Source organism: Vicugna pacos, chromosome X (assembly GCF_048564905.1).
Source record: "Vicugna pacos chromosome X, VicPac4, whole genome shotgun sequence".
NCBI classification, from domain to species: domain Eukaryota; kingdom Metazoa; phylum Chordata; class Mammalia; order Artiodactyla; family Camelidae; genus Vicugna; species Vicugna pacos.
In genome coordinates, this window is record NC_133023.1 from 14,594,749 (window position 1) to 14,616,974 (window position 22,226).

The window sequence follows — 22,226 nt, forward strand, 5'->3', positions numbered from 1 at the left end:
CCAGGGATGATTTTTCTTTTAAGGAAGAGCAAGAGACATTGCTGAGGTTGAATCATCAGATCAGAAGCAACCACCTCGCAGATGCCTTCCCTGACTACCTTTGAGGCAGGACTTGGGGCCCCCACAGCCACCACAGTGCTCAGTCAGCACAGCACCCAGTGCTCAGTGCTCTCCTCATTTTGCTCCCACTGCTCCCATTGTCCAGCTGCCCGGGACTGTTCGATTCTTAAATCTTAAACTCTTGGGGGAAGCAGCTGAGCGGATCTCCTTGCAGAGGAGGTTAGCCCAGAGCCTGGCTCAGAACAGGATTTTTTTTTAATTGAAGTATAGTTGATGTACAATGTTGTGTTAGTTTCTGGTGTACAGCATAGGGACTCAGTTATACATATATATATTCTTTTTCACTATAGGTTATTATAAGCTATTGAATGTAGTTCCCTGTGCTGTATAGTAGGACCTTGTTGTCTATTTTGTATATAGTAGTTTTTATTTGCTAATCCCAAACTCCCAGTTTATCCTTCTTCCCCTTCCCATTTGGTAACCATACATTTCTTTTCTATGTTTCAGTCTCTTTCTGTTTTATAAATAAGTTCATTTGTATCATATTTTAGATTCCACATATAAGTGGTATCATATAATATTTATCTTCTTCTGTCTGACTTACTTCACTAAGTATGATAATCCCCAGATCCATCCATGTTGCTGCAAATGGCATTATTTCATCCTTTTTTTTATGGCTGAGTAGCACTGTCTTTAGTGATGATGTCAAAAACAAAGGAAAGAACAACAAATGATGAAGAAGATGAAGGAGTAGGCGTGAGAATGACCCTGAAGTGTTGACGGGAAGAACCGAAGGCTGGGATGATGCCGCCAATGAAAATGCAAAGGAAAGCAGGAGTGAGTCTGACAGGCAGGAAAACCTGTGGCTTGGCCACATGGGGACAGCTGGGGACTCCACTGTGGACAACCAAACCTGGGCTAGGTCCAGCAGGGATCGGTTCAGGGATGGGCAGGCAGCCTTAGCCAGTGTGGCACAGTGAGAGACAGAGATGGGTCTGCCCTGGGCATCTCAAAGAGGAGACGCCCCTGTCCTTCCCCCACTGGGAGTAACCAGGGACACCCACTGCCCTATTTGCTGGCCACAGCATGAAGCCAACTCAGCAAGCAGCAGGGCGAAGAGAGAAGAAACCTGGGCCCCAAGGCCTGCCCTGCCTCTGGACTTCCTGTTGTACAAGACAGACAGTTCCTTACAACATAAGGGTGTCCGTAACTTGTGGCCATGAGACCACTAAGCAGCACGGGGTGGCTGAGAGTGGACGTGAGGATAAGGGAAGCAAGGAGGGAGTTTTGGCCCAGAGGTGAGGTTCAGGGGCTTGTACACCTTGTGGCAGTGGCTGAGTCCAGGAGCGAGTAGACAAAATCGAAGATGCCAAAGACAGTACCATACAAACAGCTCACATTTAAGAAGCTGGTGAAGAGGAACTGGCAAAACATAAGAGAGAAAGAGATGGAGCGGGGGGTGGGGTAAATACACAGAAGGCAAAGCAGATGTCTACAGAAAGAGGCAATAATCCATAGTGCTGTGGGGTTGGGCAGAGCAGCATGGAAAAGAGGGTTTCACAGGCCTGGGTTCGAACCCAACCTAGACCACTCACTAGAAGCATAACCTTGGTTAGGTCACAGAAGCTCTGTGAGCCTCGATTTTTCGACTATAAAATGAGGACAATGCTACCTTCTTCTCGGGGTTGTTCAGAGGACAGCCTCGGCGTCTCTGCTACAACACTGCCCAGAGTCAGGGGGGAATGATCGCATTCAGGCCCTACTTCCTCACCCCTCCCCATATCCATGCCCTTTGCCACACGACTTTCGAGTGCCTCCCTTAAAGACAGAGAAGATTTTCCCACACAACGTGACTGTTTAGAAAACAAAGTTAAGTGAAGTAGCAGTGTGCCAGCTCGGAACTCAGGCCCCAAGAGAACTTGGGTATGTCCACTCGCTGCTGCATCCCCACCACCGCCATGGGGACGTGCTCGAGCTGGCCCGCTGGAGCACACAGAGCAGGCCTGAGGTGCCCAAGGCATGCACTGAGGCCAAATCAAATGCTACTGGACCTCCAGACACATGAGGAAGCCCAGTCAAAATCACAAAAGCCCCCAGCTAGCTCCCAGTTGACCCCAGACTCAGAAGCAATAAATGCTTACTGTCTTTTGCCACCGGGGTTTTGTGGTTGTCTGTTACGTGGCATTACTGTGGCAACAGGTAACTGATACAACAATGCCTGGCAAGGAAGAGGTCCTCAAAAGATGCAGTGGTACTGCCTATGTTTAAAACGCACATTCAGGAAGCTTAAAGGCTGCAAATACACTGTACCATTCTTCTAACCTGTAAGTTGAGTGTTATTTCCCTTGACTGTTTCTCCATATTCATCTAGGCCCAAAGGGTAAAAGAAGTTTCTAGAAAGATTTCTTTTTAGAAGTTTCTCAAAGCACTCATTTTACAGGCCAGGAAAAGGTTATACATTTCCTACTTGTTTAGTGCGTTTATCTTTAGCTAACAAATGCAAACGGAAAACAAAGCAGAAGGAAAGTTCTCCTGTCACAGAATTCTCTCACCCAAGTCACCCCTCATTCCTCAAAAAAATACACAATGTGATTGAGGCAGGGTAATATACATGACATTCAATTGTTAATTGTTAATTTTTTTAATTTCTTAGCCGATGGCGGGTAGAAGTGTGTTGAGTAACTATCATATTATTCTTAATCCCTTTTCTATTGTGGTAAAATATACATAACATAAAATTTACCATTTTAATCCCTTTGAAGTGTATAGTTCACTGGCATTAAGCACATTCAGCCAACACCACTATTTATCTCCAGGGCTATATTCATATTCCCAAAGCAAAATTCCATACCCGTGAAGCAAAACTCCCCATCTCCTCCCTCCCCTCAGCCCCTGTTAACTACCATTCTACTTTCTGTCTCTATGAATTTGACTACTCTAGGTACGTCACTCAAGAGAATCATACAGTATTTGTCCTTTTACGACTGGCATATTTCGCACAGTATAATGTTCTCAACGTTCACCCATGTTGCAGCATATATCAGAATTTCTTCCTCTTTAAGGCTGAAAAATACTCCACTGCATGGATGGACCACATTTTGTCTATCTGTTCATCCATGGATGGACACTTGGGTTGCTTCTACTTTTTGCCTATTGTGAATAATACTGCTTTGAACACTGGTGTACAAATACCTGTTTAAACCCCTTCTTGATCTGATTTTATGTACATTTATTAAAACTTTATTTTGAATAACAAGGTCCTACTGTATAGCACACGGAACTATATTCAGTATCTTGTAATAGCCTATAATGAAAAAGACTAGGAAAAGGAATATATATATATATATATGCATGTATAACTGAATCACTATGTTGTACACCAGAAACTAACATTGTAAATCAACTATACTTTAAAATGTTTTTAAAAAAACCTTATTTTGAAATATTAAACATGCTGCAGGACACACATCACTTAGCTAACAGTCTTCAGGCATCACCTAACAAAGTTGGGGGGACAAGACTGGTACCTACAGTTTGCAATGCAACCCAATTTGTCATGAATGATTTTATCCCACACACACTGATATAAACATGGAGATGATACTAAAAAATCCTTTGGGGGAGGTAGGATTCTGAAGCATGCTAAGCTGAATGCAAAATGAACACACATCTCACCACCCATCCAACCCCATGCAATCCAGCTGAGCAAAGAACCCGCATAGCCACACATTGGGTAATAATGAGCAGTTTACCAAAGGCAGAAACACTGTCTTAAATTCATTACTCAATAAAACCACCATAGGGCTTTCTCAGCAAAGAACCAAAATTCTCTAAAGCTTTTCAGAAGTTTCTCACAGGTCATGTGGGAATCTGATTCATTCAACAAATCTTTGTTGGCCGCAGGAGCTCAAGTGGGCTGCAGAGGATATGTAGGATGGACCTCAATATTCCTTCCTGGGAACCCTGGATAGCATTTGCAAAGAGAAGAGTGGGATCCTTTAGCTTTGTGACATTCCAAAAGGCTTAACAGCCCACACGAGGGTGCACAGGTTAGAAAGTTTTACAGGACTATATGTAAACAGGACTGTGACCCTAATCTGAAGACCTAGTTATGTGCTCAAGAAGATAGGGAATTTTTCATTCAAAGAGTCAAAAGCTTTTAGCAAGGGTCCCCAGATTTAAAAATACTGGAAATCTCAGTCAACTTTCCAACCTGCAGATGAAGAAACTGATGCTTCAAAGGTGAAATGACTTTCCCAAGATGGCTAATTGCTGGAAGAGCTGTGAACTATAAAAATATCTCGTGAGTCCACAAAGGAGGGTTCTCTGACTCATCCCGGGCAAAGTACAAGGGAGAAAAAGGAACACAAATGGGTTTCCAGCCTCAACAAAATGACGGTCAGGTTCTAAGCCACTGAAAATGAACAGAATATCCGTCAATGGTTATCAAGGCTTGCTGGTTACCCAGACCCCATTTGCCTCTGGCCAGATGCAATCTAAAGGTTGGAAGGGAGGCCATCCGAGCCTGTGTGGTTTGGTTTTGTTCCATTTCCATACAAACCTGACATTCCTCAGCTCTAATAAATGATCACTTTCCATTTTCCATTTCAATTTGGGCTTTTGATAGAATGAGTTCATACATCAATACGAATTGATCGATACAGTTCATAATTTATGAAGATGGGGACGGAGGGAGAGATTGATCCTGCAGAACCACCCAACTGATGCTTGACTCTCTTCCTCTCTTCCTTCTCGCTGCTTAGGTTGGTCATTTTTTAATTGATTAACACCTCTACCCGAGAGGATCAGCAGGGAATGAGAAAAGTAAAATAGCAACCCACATCAGCCTATCTGATAGACTGCAAAAAGGTTTCTGTGGGTCAAACCTGGATTTCAATGACCCCTTTTATTCTGGTCCAGGCTGCACAAATGTAAATAAGAGCAGATGACACACATGGAATAAACGCAGATTTATGCATACCCTGGCCCGGCTTCAGAATGGGATAGAGCTTGGAGTAAGGCATCACAGAGGAAGGGATGGAGAGGGAGCCAGGGGAAGAGGGAAGGAAGAAAGGAAAGAGAAGGTGGGGAAGAGGCTCTTTCTGTATAGCACAGTTTCTTACTGTATAGCACAGTTCAAAATGACTGAATTGCACACAAATTCTGCACAAGAAGGTCAGGGCTACAGGGCCAAAGCTTAGGAGGCGAGTGTGAAGTATATTTTTAGGTGTACATATATGTACAAAATAGAATCGGAGTTTTCATTCCTCGCTCATCGGGTGACAGTCCCTGTCCACACAATGTCAGACACACCAGCAACTTACTTTTTCTCTTTCTCTATAACTTTAACTGTCTTACTTTTTATCTTAATGATTTAGACAAAAGTAAATTACAAAGAAAGCTAATTTCCTCAAAAGAAACAAATTACTCCCAAAGATATTATCAAAGAGTTGCTTTAAAGCTTTTTAGAAGTCAAACTTAAAACTATTGATATCATCTTTTTCTAAACAATGTTTTTATTTTTTTATTAAAAAAGATAACTATTAACAGTATGCTTGTGTTCATTTGTTTGCTTTACTCTATCAAATACCAGGGCCTAGAAAAAAGAGTTAAAAGAAGTAAGGGGAAAACTCAATAGCAAAACATTCTGGAAATCCTTTCCTTTGCAAACAATGACAATACATAAGAACCCATACAAGCCGGGCCTTGGGAAGAGGGAAAGGGAGGGAAAGGGGAAAGACGGAGAGGGTGAGGGGCAGAGGAGAAGAGGGCTCCCTGGCCCAGAGCTCCAGAATCTTCAAGCCAACAGGAGGTGGTTACACAGATAGATTTTACCAAAATCCAAACCAAATCTGAAAACACGACACTAATCACTGGTAATGCATAATAAATGCTGAGCTCCTGACAAGCAAAATCAACATATAATTACATAATCCAAGCATCTCTTTTGATGAATACCTTCACTCTCCCTGGCTCTGTCGCTGGTGAGGCTGTGCACTCAAATATCAGAGAGGGAGGAGCCCAGAAAGGAGGGAAGAGTGGATACACTGTTGTACATCAAATAAACCCAACCTACACACTTTCATTTAGAAAACCTTGGGAAAGCATGTAAAATCAAATAAAGATTAAAATGATGACAAAAAGCTAAGCCTTCCCATGCCCTAGATATATTTCATCTCATGTTATACTAAGAAATATGAAACACTGAGAAGCCTTCGCTCAAACACAGTTAACTTAATTCAACGTTCAATCTTGTTACTCAAGATCTGGTTCCAATTTCCTCCTTTGGAAATGTACTTCGCTTTCTCACTCTCTACTAATGGCCCATTATCAGGCCTAGGGCTAGATAAAGCACTTACTCTCTTAATCCACTTTCCAAAACAGACACTTAATAAGTCTCCTCTCTCCTCAGCACTCAGTAACCAAAGACAATTTCTCTGAATCACAGAATTTCAACAGCTCCTCCCTAAATATTTAACTTAACAAGCTTATAGTTTTCCTTTGGGTATCTTATTTTGCAAAAAGGTTAGGGTGTTTGAGTACAACTACATACAGTTGACCCTTGAATGACATGAGGGTTAATCTGCATATTAATTTATAGCCAGCCCTCCACATCTAAGGTATCCGTGGTCCCTCCACATCCACGGATTCAACCAACCACGGGCCAGGCAGTCCTGTAGTATTCACTATTGAAAAGTATCTGTGTATTAAGTGGACCCACGCAGTTCAAACCTGTATTGTTCAAGGGTCAACTATACTTCTATCCAATAAAGTTGACTCCAAGACAAATATATTGTGGCTTCTTCCATCAAGGAGCTTACAATCTGGTAAAGAAAACCAAAATCTAAACACACACACACACAGAGAAGATGACTTTAGGTGTATTGATAGAATGAAATGCAGTCACAAGTGTCCAAAAATAATCATTTAAGGTCAGCCATTCACTAAGGCTTTTACATCACCATTACTCATGTTACCGCGTATATTTTTGTGAGATGGAGGCAGCAGGAGAGCTTCCGTGTCTCCCTTTATTGGCATTTGGGAGAGTCATTTTTCACTTCTTCCCACTTCAGTTTCTTTATACTTAAAATGGACTGATATTGATGCTTCTCTCACCACACTTCACGGGGTTTTCTAAGAAGTGAAGGAGTTGTTCAGGCTCTCTCTCTACATAAACTGTAAGCTCTCTCCAGGTTAAGGGATTTTTGTTTATAAAAACAAGATTATACAGTATAGCACAGGGAAATAAATACAAGATCTTGTGGTAGCTCACAGAGAAAAAAATGTGACAATGAATATATGTATGTTCATATATAACTGAAAAATTGTGCTCTACACTGGAATTTGACACAGCGTTGTAAAATGACTATAACTCAATAAACAAAATGTAAAAAAATAAAAATAAAATAAAATGTCATTTGTTCAAACATAGAATTTTGTAATTCCTACTCATCCACCTTCTGAAAGCTAGGGACTGGTAAGTACTAACAATTCCCCTAATACCAAAGGGGAACATTTTTTAATTAACAAAGTGTTCCACAAATGGCTACTAGAGCAGAAATATTCAAAAGTTCAGTTCTTCTGTGGATCAGCAATAAGAAAACAATAAGAAGGGGAAACGATCCTTTTTACAAAAGCCAACAACCACCACAATCTACGAAGGAAAAAGATTACAAGGAGTAAGCAAGACAGCACAAATAAAACCCTAACTTGACTCAACAGAGTAATAGCCTATGTCATTGGATCACTAAAATCAGCTGTTTAAAATTCAGAAAGGAATATGTTTTAATGTGGTGATGGATTTGCAAGAATTGGACCTGATGTTTGAGGAGAAGAGGTGAGGGGGAGGGGAGATTTTCACTTAAGCACTTGGCTAGAAAGACAATTTATAGGACACTTAATACAAATCTTTTGAGCAGAAAAAGCTGGGAAAATGTCAATTCTTTCTCAGTTGACATAGAATTTTAATGTAATTCAAATCCTGATGGAATTTTTAACTTGATAACACAATTTTAGAAGAAACAAGTGAAAATAGCTCAAACATTTTTGAAAATGATGAGTGATAATAAGGACAAAAACCTTACCATATATTAAAATGCATTATAAAGCCACAATAGTTAACTACATTGATACAAGAATGCTGAGACAAATTGATGGTACAGAAGTGAAAGTCCAAAAAAATGCCATATATATATGTATATATAATAACATTATATGATAAATGAGGTACCACAAATTAACGAGGGATGGGCTGGATTCTTCAATAAATGGTCCTGGAAAAGCAGCCACTGTAAAATAAAAATCAATTTGCGTACTAACCTCAAACTATACATCAAAATTTTGTATTGATTAAAATTAGAAGTAAAAAATGAAGCCAGTATAAAGGAGAAGAAAAATTAGGTGAGAATTTATTCAGAGAAATCACAAAAGAGAACATCAATATACGAACCAGCATAAAAACGTACTACTTCTGTATATCAAAACCAACTGTAAACAGAACGAAAAGCCAGCAAACTGGAAAGCATAATCTGCCATGAATGACAAAGGAATAATACACTAATCAGTAAGAAAAAGACACAGATCTCAATATAAGAGCAAAGAATATGAACAAATGACAGAGGATAAAGTGTTTAAGCACTCTATTAATCAAAGAAATTCAAGCTAAAACCACTAATAGGGACTCTCCCCACTTCTGATGGTGGTGTCAATTGGTGTAAGCCTTCAAGAAATCGATCTGGTAACAACTTAAAAGTCCCATGAAATATATACATGCTCTTTTCCGGTGACTCCACATCTAAGAATCTTTCCTAAAGAAATCATCAGCGCTGCAGATAAAGATTGACAAGCAAAAATAGCCAACGCAGAGTTACTGACAATGGCAAGAAAAATTAGAACCATAAAGGGGTTCTTTCTTTTCCTGCAAAGGCTCTCTCTGTGAAGCATAGAATTTAGAATAGAAGAGGTTTGGCTTTTGATTTACAGGGAAACTCCTCATTTTTTTCTCAAGAAATGAACAATAGAATGTCATAGTCAGTCCTCTACCCTTCTCAAATCGATTATCTAATATTTAGGTCATCTCTAGCAAAACAGTGTCTTTTTAATCCCTCAGACTCACTATCTCCTAGGCAACTGATTGAATGAAGGAAAATACAGCTTCACTGAGAAATATATAATTTTTAAAGACTTGAATAAATGGAATGACACATCTTGTCCCCCAGCTGGGAGGGGGTAGTGGCAGAGGACATAAAAGAGAAAGACAGACAGACAGGCACAGCCAGACACTGCATTTTAACACTACTCTGTGTGGTAGTCCTTTTTTTTCCCCAAACAGCTTTACTGAGATGTAATTTACATACTATAAAATTCATCAATTTTTAAGTGTGTAATTAAATGTTTTTTTTATATATTTACAGAATCATGCAACCATTACAACAATCTAATCTGAGAACATTTCTGTCACCTCCTGCCAAAAGAAACCTCATGCCCATCAGCAGTCACTTTCGATCTCCACACCCAGTTCCGGGCAAACACAAATCTACTTGCTGTCTCTGGGGATTTGTCTATTCTGGACATTCACACAAATGGAATCATACAATATGTGATCTTTTGTGCCTGGCTTCCTTCATTTAGCATAGTGTTTTCAAGGCCCATCCATGTTACAACCTGTATCAGGACTTCATTCTTTTTTATTGCCAAATAATATTCCACTGCCTGGATTAAATCATATTTTGTTCATTCATTCATCAGGTGATGGACATATGGATTGTTCCCTTTTTAGGCTATTATGAATAATGCTGCTATGAACATTTATGTACAGGTGTGTGTGTGGACACATGTTTTCATTTTTCTTGGGTGCGCTATGCTGGGTCATATAGTAACTCTATACTTAATGCTTTGAGGAAATGTCATAGTCAGTCCTCTATCCTTCTCAAATTGATTATCCAAAGCAGTGGTATGTCTTACATTCCCACCAGCAGTGTATAAGTTGTTCACAGTATTCCCTTATAGTTCTTTTAATTTCTCTAAGATGAATAGTGATGTCCCTTTTTCAGTTCCTCACATTAGTAGTTTAAGTCTTCTCTCCTTTTTTTCTTGATCAGTGTAGCTAAACTTTATCAATTCTGTTGACCATTTCAAAGAGCCAATTTTTGGTTTCATTGATTTCCTGTACTGTTTTTCTATCCTCTATTTCATTTATTTCCACTCTGATCTCTATTATTTCCTTCTTTCAGCTTGCTTTGAGTTTAGTTTGCCCTTCTTTTTCTAATTTCTCAAGGTTAAAAAGTTAGGCTATTGACAGTCCCACTTCTAGGTATATATCCAAAGGAAATTAATCACTGTCTCAAAGAGATATCTGCACCCTGATGTTCATTGCAGCATTATTCATGATAGCCAAGACATGGAAATAACCTAAGTGTCCACTGACGGAAGAATAAAATTTTAAAATGTGATACCAAAAAAAAAAAATTAAAATAGAACATTGAAAAAGTTAAAAAAAAATTAAAATGTGATACAAACACATGCACACAGACACAGAAACACACATGCAGAGAACTATTATTTAGGCATAAAAAGAAGGAAATCCTGCCATTTGCTACAACATGAATGAAATTTGAGGGCATTATGCTAAGTGAAATAAGTCACAGAAAGACAAATCTATGTTCGCACTACCACAACAACCAAAAAAAAAATGGTAACTATGTGAGGTGAAGGATGTGTCAACTACCCTTACTGTGATAATCATTTCACAAAATATAGGTATACATTGTACACCTTAAATTCTGACAATATGTCAATTATATCTCAATAAAGCTAAGAAATAAGTTAGGATACTGATTTGAGAGCTGTTTTCCTTGTGAATATAGGCATTTGCAGCTATAAATTTCACCCTAAGCATTGCTTCAGCTGTATGTAACAAATTTTCGAATGCTGTGTTTTCATTTTCACTCCTTTCAAAGTATTTGAAAATTTCTGTTGTGGATTCTTCTTTGACCCACTGGTTATTTAGGAGTATGTCGCTTCATTTACATATATTTATGAATTTCCCAAATGTCCTTCTGTTGTTGATTTCTAATTTCATTCCAGCATGGATAGAGAACACATTTTGTATGATTTTAATCCTTTTAAAATAACTGAGACTTCTCTTATGGCCTAGCATATAGTCTATCCTGGAGAATGCTCTGTGTGTATCTGATTGCTGGTTGCTTCATGGAAACAATGGCTTATTATTATTTTCCATTTATCTATCATTTCTTTCCAATACTCTGGGGCCTTACTAACAGTTTATCACTTTTAATAACAACTATACTATATTCAACGAGTTACTCCCCACCCTCTGCCCCCAAACTTACTCTCTTTCTTAATTTTTCTCCCCACAATTTCCTTAAGGGAATTAGCAAGAGTTGTCCTCTTACTTTACAGATTAGAAAAAAAGGTATGAGACTTGCCCAAAGTTCCACAGAGACTTTGGGGCTGCAGCAGAAGTGGGGTCTGGATTCTTCCTGCAGTGAGGCCCTGCTGCCACTGAGCTTACTCAGGCCTCCAGAGAGACACAAATGGAACAAGCAGTTCAATCCTCCTTGAGTGTGCTTCCCCCGCCACGTGCACACACACACCCAGGGAAAGCTTCGAGCTGTTCTCGCATTCCCTTTCTAGTTGGGGATAAAAGGGTGGCCCACCTCACACTGCAGCTGGGCCTGCTGTCAGCCAGACCATGGTTTAGGAGAGTGGGCCATGAAATGTCCTCACTGTTCAGGGCATAACAGTCCAAAGACTACAGTGAGACTGCAGGTGGCACCAGGGGGACCAGGCTATGATGACAGACCAGTAGGACCGATCTGCGTAATTAATCTGTGTAATTAAAAGAGAATGAGGAAACTAAAGTAGAAAAGGGCCCCTTTCCAGGGCTTTCTCTACAAGTGAGGACAGCTGCTGTCACAATATAAAACCTCTAATTAATTACCTTTACTCAACCTACCAGCTCTTTACCCAGAACAACCTCCCTCTGTAAAGGAGGATCCCATGTGGGTCTTAGCAAAGGTCAGTCCCCCAAATCAGAGGGGTGTTCTTTCAGGTCCCCCTAGGCTCCCTGTCCTCTTGCCTGGCATATTGACTAATGGGTCCCTGTTTTAGGCCAAAGGCTGGATCACTATCAGGGACCTCAGCCACCTCAGGAATTCTGGGATTCCAGAACTCTGAAACAGCAGGCTGCATGGGTTTTCCTCACAGCCTCATGTGTAGATTCATTACCTGAACTCAAAATGGCAGCCTCTTTCATTAGGAGGGGGAGAGAGTGAACAAAGCTCTTCTTCGTGTCCAATCAGGGTTTTAATGGTATCAAGAAAAGCTAAAATTCTGTTTTTCAGTCGAAGCAGAGAGAGAAGGCAATGGGAATGTTCTGACTACGTGGAATCACCTTCTGTCATCATCATAAAATCTGGCCCTGGATTCCCAAGTTCTGCCCTGACCCAAGTCCCAGGAAGACCTGGCCTTGTAGGTCACCGGGTCAGCCCACTCAGCCCACTTTTCCTGCCAAAGCCCAACCCAGCGAGGCACTCTTAGACACAGGACCCAAGAAACAATAAAGGCCTGTCACTTGAAAAACTACCAAAAAGACTGGCTTTCAAGTTTTAGATTCAGGGATGTTCTCCTAGCATCATCTAACTTGTTTTCTCACGGCTATAGGCTTGAGAAGCATCATCAGTCATTTCTTGCAGTGCCAGCAGCACCATCTCCACTCATATTCACAATGTTTGTGCAAGGTAGAATCTGAAGATGATCTTGGACATGCTTAGACAGCTCCTTGCCCTGCATTTTAAAGTCCAGCACATCCCAAAGTGGAGTTCCAATTTGTCTTCAGTAAAATGTGGTTCAGTGGTCAAAGAGAAGCAGGTTTCCTTACACAGGGCATCTGAGAGCCTGTGAGATGCTAATTTGCTTGTTAGTCTCTAAGAGGGTGTTAGTGCACCCAGGGGAAGCTTTGAGCTGTTCTCTCTTTCCCTTTCTAGTTGGGGACAAAATGTTTTGGTGGCTGTAGCCAAAAGTTATTTGTCCAGAGAGCCAACTTTCTCTCCCTCTTTGTCTCCTTATCTCTCTTTATCCCTATTTTGTGGCATATTTTACAGGGCTACAGTTCTGCACAACATACACTGGGAAATGCTGGTCTGGTTTCTATCTGAGTGTGTCACACTTGTTGCATGGTCTCCTCCCCAGTAGATTGAAATATACAACAGCACCCTCTTTTACAACATGCATAATACAGACAGACTTGGGCACACCAGGGTCCAACTTAGGACCTGGGAAAATGAGCACTGCATACAATGGTGCAATGTGGCTGAACTCAGTGCTATCCTTGGAGCCTGATTTACTGCAGAGAGCTTGTTCAATTTCAGCATTCTGCACCACGTGAATTGTGAACTCCTCCACAACATGAGAAAACTTGTCATTCCCAATTATATGCCCAATTATAAGGACTCTCTGACTTTTAAAAGGTACCTAAGGCTTTATGCCAGCAATATAAAAAACAAAACAAAATCAAGTCAGATTTATAAGTGAGGTATGCACTCTGCACAGTGTTTAGAACTCTAAATGCTCTCCCCCATAGAAACAAAGTCATAAGTGGTAATTAAGTTCCCAGACTAACCCACAACGTAGCTAAAACAAGGCACATCTACAACGTCATCAAGTAACAAAAACTTAAAAACAATGAAATTAAAGAAGAAATAAATTTATTTAGCAAAAACACTCATACTTGGTGGTATACCCAGAGTAGGGTTGGGGCAGCCCACGCCCAGACAGGAGGGGGCCTCCTGTAGAGAACTGACAAACGATAATAAAGCTGGCGAAGTCAGCTGGCTTTTTATTTCACCACCTGCTGACAACTGAAAACAACAGTAAAAAAAATATTGTTGCTTTGAGGAAAACTGGGTTCAACAAGAAGTAAAGAAGTAATTAGGGATACTTGGAGCTATTAAGGAGGAGACCATAACTTACCTACACAGATTTTAGTGTAATTATTTATCATGTCCAAATTAATATCTATACCTAGTCATTCCCATAGGAGTCTTTTTTTTTTTTAAACACTTAACGATGATCCTGGTCAGTAGGGGTATAACAGATGGAACAAAGATGTAGAAACAGATTCTATGAGTTCAAAGAGTAAATATTAGAAAAGAAAGGAAAGGAGCTAGAGAGAACAACGTGTGAAATGTGAGAAGCCATGGGTCCGTGCACAGATTGAAACACTGAATCACAGGAACCAAAGGCATCCCGCACAGGAGTCTCCCAGGGAGAAAGAAACGGTGGAGAGGAGGAGGAGTTTCCTAGGAGAGCCACCAGGTGGAGCCACCACCACAAAACCACTGCAGGGATGGTCCTCTGGGTGGACTTGGGTGGCAATCCAGCAGGAGTGTGGCGGAAGTCCAAATCAGTGATCATTCCCTGGGACACTCGTTACTCCAGACTTAACATCTTACTACCAGAACACAGAGATTCAAAGGAGATAAATATAATAGAAGAAAAATTCTAGATAATTTTGTCAATGACCCATATAATGTCTATAAAATTATAGGAAAAATATGATAGCCACATCTCTCCAGAATGGCTTCTTTTCACCCATTTTACCACCACCCCCAGGTCCAACAGCAGTACTACTCAGATAAGAAAGTGGACAAGGAAAACATTCTCTAACATCGATTACTGGTCCTAACACGGGCTCTTAATAAAACACATCAGAAATGCAGCCAGGGATCAGTTACTTTCCTCTTTATGGCCCTTTTACTCTCAACCTTTCAAGAATGAAGGCCCACTGGGACAAAAAAAAAAGATCAAAATGCATATACAGATGCATTTACACAGATGTATATATTATTGAATGACTATATATTATATCCATCCATGTTCACTGCCAGGGTGCTGGCTTTATTTTTATCTTCCGTGGGAAAGAACAGCTCAGATGATAGCCAAGAGCTTCCACACAAAAGTAACGCCTTCTCTTGACTCTTACTCTTCTGTCTGTCCATAAAAGCCAGCAATTTAGGTAAAACTGGCAGATGATTTGGAAACTTGAAGAAAAATCTAACCCAATACATCACATTTTCAGATTCTGAGTTAACTGGAGGTAATTCACATCTGCTTCTTGAAAAACAAATTTGAAAAGAAAAAAAGTCTTGTTTCTCTAAACAAATCCCCAGATCCCACATCTACCTTGAACAACAAAGCACTGGAAAACCAAAGTGGTTGCTATTTTCTTTATTAAGGACACACTTTTTCCACCCGTGGTTTACAATTTCATTTCAGACAAAGAGCCCACAGCCTGTCAAGATTCTAACCATGGCCTCCAAGCCAACACAAGAGTTTCACACCAGCACGAGCATGCTTATGTTCACACACGCACACACACTCACTCACTCATGTTATGATGAACAACCCAACAGATACCTCAAGGATATTATTCTGGTGTTAGCCAAGTGAATGCTAAAGAAATGAAAGCTTGAACAAACATTTCCCCTTCAGTAGAGTCAGGGGAGGAAGGTCACTATGGCCAGATCTGTTGAGGGACTGGAATGACTAGTAGTGAAACTGTGAGGAAAAGAAAGACAAACAGTAGGTAAAATTCTTCTGACAGTTACACACAGCAGACCAACATGGACAGCCCTTCTGTGCAGCCAACACTGGGTCCATATTATGTTGAGGGGCATGTCGCATCACCCATCCACACACAAAATGAATTCTGGAGAATTTCTGCCCTAACTTTTAAAGCAACAGTGTGCAGAGGCAGAGCAGCTGTTGGACCCTCTGTTAAGAATAACGTCTGAATTAAACCTGTCTGAAGGACTAAACACATGAAAAATGAGCCCCAAAGAGTCATTTTCTACTAAGAAAGTCATATCCACATACCAACTTAGAGAGCAACCCTCCCCCACCCTCAACTTCAATCTTATCTCAGGGCATCAGTGCTACACCTGTTACAAATAACATCCTTTAAACCATCAGATCTTATAGCATTCATCTCTGGAAGGGGCAGTAAAATGCAAATGCATAACAAACCTTAAAGATGGTAAAAGCAGTTTATCTTTTGGAAGGCAGATGCCAAAGTAGCAGAGCGACTTAAAAAGATGATTATAAAATACATTGTGTATCAGGAGAGCATAACAGTAATAATAATAATAGCAAAGAATAATAAATGTGCAAAATACAATAGAGACTTACCAAACACTGAATTCATGATAAACTGGAAATAGAAACAGGGACATATAAAGCCAACCAGAAACCTGCGGAGTGGCTTCACATTCAGAATGACAGAAGTAAATAAGAGACATATCCCCACCTCGCCAGAAAAAAGATATAAGAAATGTGCAGCACTTTCTTAACATTTCCCAAGTGACAGAACAGATTAGAACTGCTTGCAGGCAAGACCGGCTGCTATTTTTCTAGTCTTTCTATCTGCCCCAGGCCCATAGCAGGCACACAGTAAACATATGTTATTGAACCTTTGTTAGTATCCACCCAAATGTGAGTAAGGAACAATGTCCAAAATTACAGGCAGCAGGAGGGGTTCAGAGAGAGGCAGCTTCTCCATGAGGTCCGCAAACGGTGCAAAAACTGGGAACCAGAGCCCTGAAATGGAAGCTGATCCTCACACAGGTCAGCAGGGTATTGATTACAGCCGATACTTAGCCTATCACATGGATAAAGTTGGTTGGGAAACCCTTATAAGGATGAAACCAAAAGATTTTTTCATTTCATTTTGCTTCAAGTAGAAAACAGTCCGTATTCAAATGAACAAAATCCTTCTTGCTCATTTTCAAGTACGTATTTAGTGTATTTGCTGCTAACTGTTAAAAGTGTCCACTTTGTGCAACTTTGGTTTTAAACTCGAGGTGTGAATATTTTAAAAAAATTCCTCCATATAGCAGTGTACCAATTTTGGAGGGCCCATCACTTTCTGGTATGGGTTCAATGATAGAAGAAACAAAAATATAAATCATTCTCAGAAGGAAACAGACAACCCTTTTCTTTCTGGTTCATGAGAATGACTTTTGGCCCCAAGAAAAGTTTTCAGATTTTCTGGCTGCAATTTGTCAACATTCTGGAGTCTGGGATAGTTTTAGAATATACAACATCCATGTTGCAAGTTTAAATAAAAAATGACCTCTCACTCCTTGAGGAAGGCTTTTTTTAACCAAGAAGCTCCTTCACTGTGACTCAGGTAAAGTCCAGAGAATTGGCCGAGGGTGGGAGCAGACACAACTGTCCTTAACAGTGCTAATGCCTGGAATGTATAGCCGACAGCTACCAAGCCATCTGGAGGATCTGCTCTCTCTCTCTCTCTCTCTCTTTCAGTCACATCTTTTTTCTCAAATGAAAAGCCGGTGGAGTCATTCCAGTACCTCCCTAAATCAACTCTGCAGAGATTTGCAAAGGTTAAAGCTGAAAACTGAAACTAATCGGTCCCCAAACTAATGTTTCCATGGTCTTGGCCTTTTTTCGAGGCTATGAATAGCTTCCTCCAAATGTAGAGTATCTTTTGACCTTATGCAGGTGTCTGGGGAGGGTGAGCTGATCCCACATTGTGAGCTACTACAACCCACTCGCCCCTGCTACAAAGTGAGGTGTGTCCCCAGTGCAAAAACTGCTGGACTCAATAGGGCAAACTTCTTCAGCTCAATCTATCTCAAGTTCATGACCAATAAAGTGGGTCAATTTCAGGCTTTTAATAGAAATAGACTTTGATCTTTCTTCTTTAAACCATTGCTAAGCCTGTATTAAATAACAAGGCCCATATAAAGTAAATATCAAAGATGAAGAAAAAGAACTTTTGTTAATTCAATGAAATTCACACAGGGTCCAAGGCTGAATCACAAGGTGGACTCATATACTATAAGGAAGAGCCCATGTTAGTGAGTCAGAGTAGCCTGTTACTAAGCTCTGAAAGCAACTTCCCTCTATAGCAGCAGCAAGAGACAAAAACATCCAAGTGATTTCTAGGGACAAAGCTTGATGGACACAAAGGGAGGAAGGAGACTTTGTTCATTTACAATAACTCATAAAACTTGAAAAATTAGTTGGACGGAAGTGTTTACCAGTAACTAGAATCATCCCACAGATTTAGCCTCTGATCCTTATTTTAAGGGGGAAAAAGTGGTTTTTCATTGATTTGGGGTGGGAAAAAAATGTAGCTTTTGAGCTCAGCACAATGAACTATTTATCTGGCCTGACAAGGCCAATCAATCTACCCCGCTGTTTATTATAAGGAGTAGTAGGATACTGTTAGCCTTGATGGCTGGGGGGCGGGGCCAAAGACAGCATTGGCCCTGGTACACAATGCTTCCCTTCAACTGGAAATTTATGTTTGGCCCAGGTGACCTGGGGGTCAGTGTGAAGCCTGGGACAGAATGAAGATGGTTTGTTACGTGTTTCATATTTACAGGACACCCCCATGTGCTACTAAGGTCTCAGAGCCACTGGCAGATTCATTACATAAAATACCTAAGAGTAAAAAGTTGGTCATAATCAGGCTGTAGGCCTAAGGTGGAAGCTTAAAAAGGAAACATTAAAACAGTAAGCCACCCCTTTTAATGCCATTTTCTGGTTAATGAAAAATTCTGTAAGGGACCTTAAAGGTCAGAGTTTTCGTTATAAAGTGAATATTATCTGAAAAGTTCAATTCCTTCATTGATAGAAAGTACTCACGTAATTTTATCAAAGTCATCTAGATAACTACCTTAATTCCTTAACTTAATTAATTCCTTATCTTGTTAAATTAATGAATTACCTTAATTTTCTTATTTACTTTACAAAAAACAGGGCTGGCCGGAGCGGTCCTGCCTCTGGTCAACGTGTATGCACTTCTTCGGCCCCCCTGACCCAAGGAGCATCAGGAGAAACGAGAGGGGCTCACATTGGCAAGGGAGGTTGGGGAATGCAGACACACATGCTGAATCCTAGCTCTCCAAGGCCAATAAGGGCAGGCCTCAGGCGTTCTGGGACTTATCTGCAAGAATGCAGGAGGTGCTTCTGGGGATGACTACAGTTTTAGGACAAAATAGGTCTAATTCTTAAAATGGAAAATCCCCTCCATCGGGAGGATGGTATTAAAAAAAAAACAAGAAAAAAAAAGTCCTATAGCTGCTAACCAGCGTGGGCCTCCTGCCAATATTTCATCTGAATAATTCAAAAAAGGAAATGTAACCCAGGGCAGCTGGAGGGGGTAGCGGAAGAAGCAGGAAGGAAGAGAGACACAAAGCTGAGGTCTCCAGCACTATGATCAATGGACAGTTTATTGGACAAATTCTTCTGCTGTCTAAATTTGATGAAAGATTAGCTGTTCTTCCCTGTGGTTATGTAAACTTGCCTTCTTTTTTCTTTTTAATGGAACTCTTTGCTAATACATTTCCGGCTCCTGCTTTTGAACAGCTCTATGTTTCTCTTTAAGGAAGTAATAAGCCCCTGAAAAGCCTGCAGCTGAAAGCTAACCTACTGCGGGCGCGCTCAGCGTGCGCCGGGCTGGGCCACGGTGAGGGTGAGGCTCAGGAGAAACCGAGGGAATCTAGTCTGACCTAAAAATGTGGGTCTAAAACTGAGTCGTCCCTGCCATCTTATAGTCTCTCTCCTATCATTTCAGACGACAATGTCACAGAGGGCGGGTAGGAGAGAAAACAAAACTCCAATGAGCTGACACCTGAAAAATCTGCCTTGAGGTCTCAGAAGAGGAAAACAAGATGGTGAAAGGTTTCCCGGTTAGACAGATGGATGGATGAGCTGTATCTCTGCATGTTCTGCCTCCTACACCGAAAGAGACAAGGCCGGTGTTCGGGAGCCCAGCGGTTGGAGAGAGAAAGACCCTGCTGAAGCTTGCCCTTAAGTTAAAAAGAGAGCACGGCCAGACGTCCCCAGCTCAGCCTTCACCATAGGGTTCTCTAAGGTCACCTTTCATCCATAAAAATAGATATGAAAGCGAAAGCTAGAGTCCTAGACTAAATTTGTAAATGATGATTTTTCTATTTCCCACTGTCAAAAATGTTTATTAGTTCCCCTTATTGTATTTATTGCATCGTTACTTGCCGTGTGTCTGCACGCACGCATCCAAAATTTATACCAAACCTGCCCCCCGAAACCAAAAGGGCAAATGCCATTCAGTTTTCCAGCAATTCAAAATTTCATACAGTTCACCTAGCAGTTTCCAGTTTGGGTTCGTGCGTGGGGAGGGGTCTCTTTCTTCCTTCCCATACCTCTCTTGTTGGTTCTTAGAATTGTTTCAGAAGACAGCAAAGTGTTTCCACTGGACACTTCGTGCATGGGCTTTTCTGGAGCTTTGCTGGAGAGAGGGTCTTTCTTCATCTCTTTCTTTATTTCCTACAAAGATAGAGAAAAGGAAAACAAGATTGTAGTTTAACATTTTAGAATGTCTCTGACTATTTTAAGCTTCAGCTTTCTGGAAATGAACTATAATGACCTCAACTCAGTGTAACGTTTTAAAAACACCATTTCCTATATTTCTGTAGCTTGTTTCTCTTATATTTATTAGAGAAGCATCTGGTCCTATAAATTGGAATAATGTCCAAAGTAGTTATGCAATCTTCTGTGACTATGGCCATTCCAAGTGATCATAAAGGCCACCAAACAGCTCTAAGTGTTTGAACAAGGATAAGCTTTTTGAACAAGGATAAGCTTTGGCCAAGCAGAGTCGCTCCTCAAAAGCCTTCTGGTTTTTACTTTTCCCAACAGGGGTTTAAAGAAGTATATTCCCAAATCACCATTGTGCTCATGATTATTCTAAACCCAAAAGAAGATCATTTAAGTTTATTTATAGTCACCAAGGTCCTCTGGTTTTTTAATTCTTGACCGAGAGAAATAGAAAGATAACAAACTAAAATAAAAACTATAATTCTAGCCCAGTGATCAGCAAACTGAGCCCACCACGTGTTTTTGTACATAAAGTTTCATTATAACATAACCCCCTTCATTCATTTAAGTGTTTCCTATGGGTGCTTTGATGCTACAAGGGCAGAGCTAAGTAGCTGGAACAGAGATCCAAGCCTAAAATACATGGTCCTTTACAGAAAAAAGTTATAATACGTGGTCTCTTATCAAAGCTCCATTAAGATCTGGATTTTTAAAACCTGATGCCTGAGACAGTTATTTCAAATTACTTTAATAATTTACATAATTACTTTCAAAAGCATGAAGAGCCAGAAATAATAGTAACTCACAGACTGCAGACCTGGGCAGGGGAGTTCTAGGTTTGTCTGAACCCATGATCACACTGACTTGGGGAAAAAGAGAAGGGGAAGGGGCTAGAGCCCAAGCATGGCTGAGTGGTTTCAGGGCTCCAGAGAAGTGTTCTCTAGAAAGAAGCTGGGGCAACAGCCGGGCATGGGTCCTTCTGTGAATGAACATGAAGATGGAAGATTAAGTAGGGGGCCACAATTTGACCTGGGCAGAGAGCAGAGGTGGAAAGAAGAGAGAGAACAAAAGCTTGTCAAAACATAGCCACTGCCTGGCAGCTTCCTACACATCCGCGTGTTAGTTACCGTATCCAATTCCCCGACTGCTGGCTCTGTTCACGACAGCCTCACCCTCTCTCCCTCACCAGGGCCCCACCGGAAACCAGCAACTGCGGCTGGCGCTCTGCTGGGCTGAGAGTTTCAGCTGACGCCCCAGGCCAACACAGCAAAGCTGCGTGCATGCATGTGTATGTGTGCGTGTGTGTGTACACGCACTCCCACCTCAGCAGCCCAGGCACCTGCTAGAACAGCAGTTGCTGGGGGTTTCTGCAGCTTCACAGGCAGATGGCATCAGGGGACAATCTGCAAACATTGCCAGCGTGAGCCGCACGAAGGGATGCTTTCTTAGTAATGGCTGCCAGCCTGCTCTGGTTCTAGAAGTAAAGAAAACAAGCCACGATGGGGGCTCATTCCTGAATGGTTGCTTCTCCAAGGGTAGAACGGTTGCTCAGACATCACTTTCCACTGCAGTGTGTGGGTACAACCGTGCAAACGCAAATTTCCAACCCCCTGGACACAACACAATCCAGCGATGCAATGTCCAATTTGGCTAAGGAGTAATTCAGAGAAATTCAGTGGGTTGTGGGTGACATGGTTAAACATTTGCTTAGCACTAACCACTAATGGCACGCAGTTGGGGCAGGGTGAGGGAGTGCAAAC

The 22,226-nt window shown here is 41.0% G+C and overlaps 1 protein-coding gene across 2 annotated transcripts in view; it reads right to left on the minus strand.

Annotated features, from left to right (window-relative positions):
- SH3KBP1 (SH3 domain containing kinase binding protein 1) overlaps positions 1-22,226 on the minus strand; it is a 299,175-nt gene that overhangs the window by 162,137 nt on the left and 114,812 nt on the right. For both annotated transcript variants that reach the window (XM_031673286.2, XM_006212983.4), the window contains one exon: positions 20,292-20,415. In XM_031673286.2, coding sequence (XP_031529146.1) covers positions 20,292-20,415 — 124 coding nt within the window. The remainder of the gene's footprint in view (positions 1-20,291; positions 20,416-22,226) is intronic.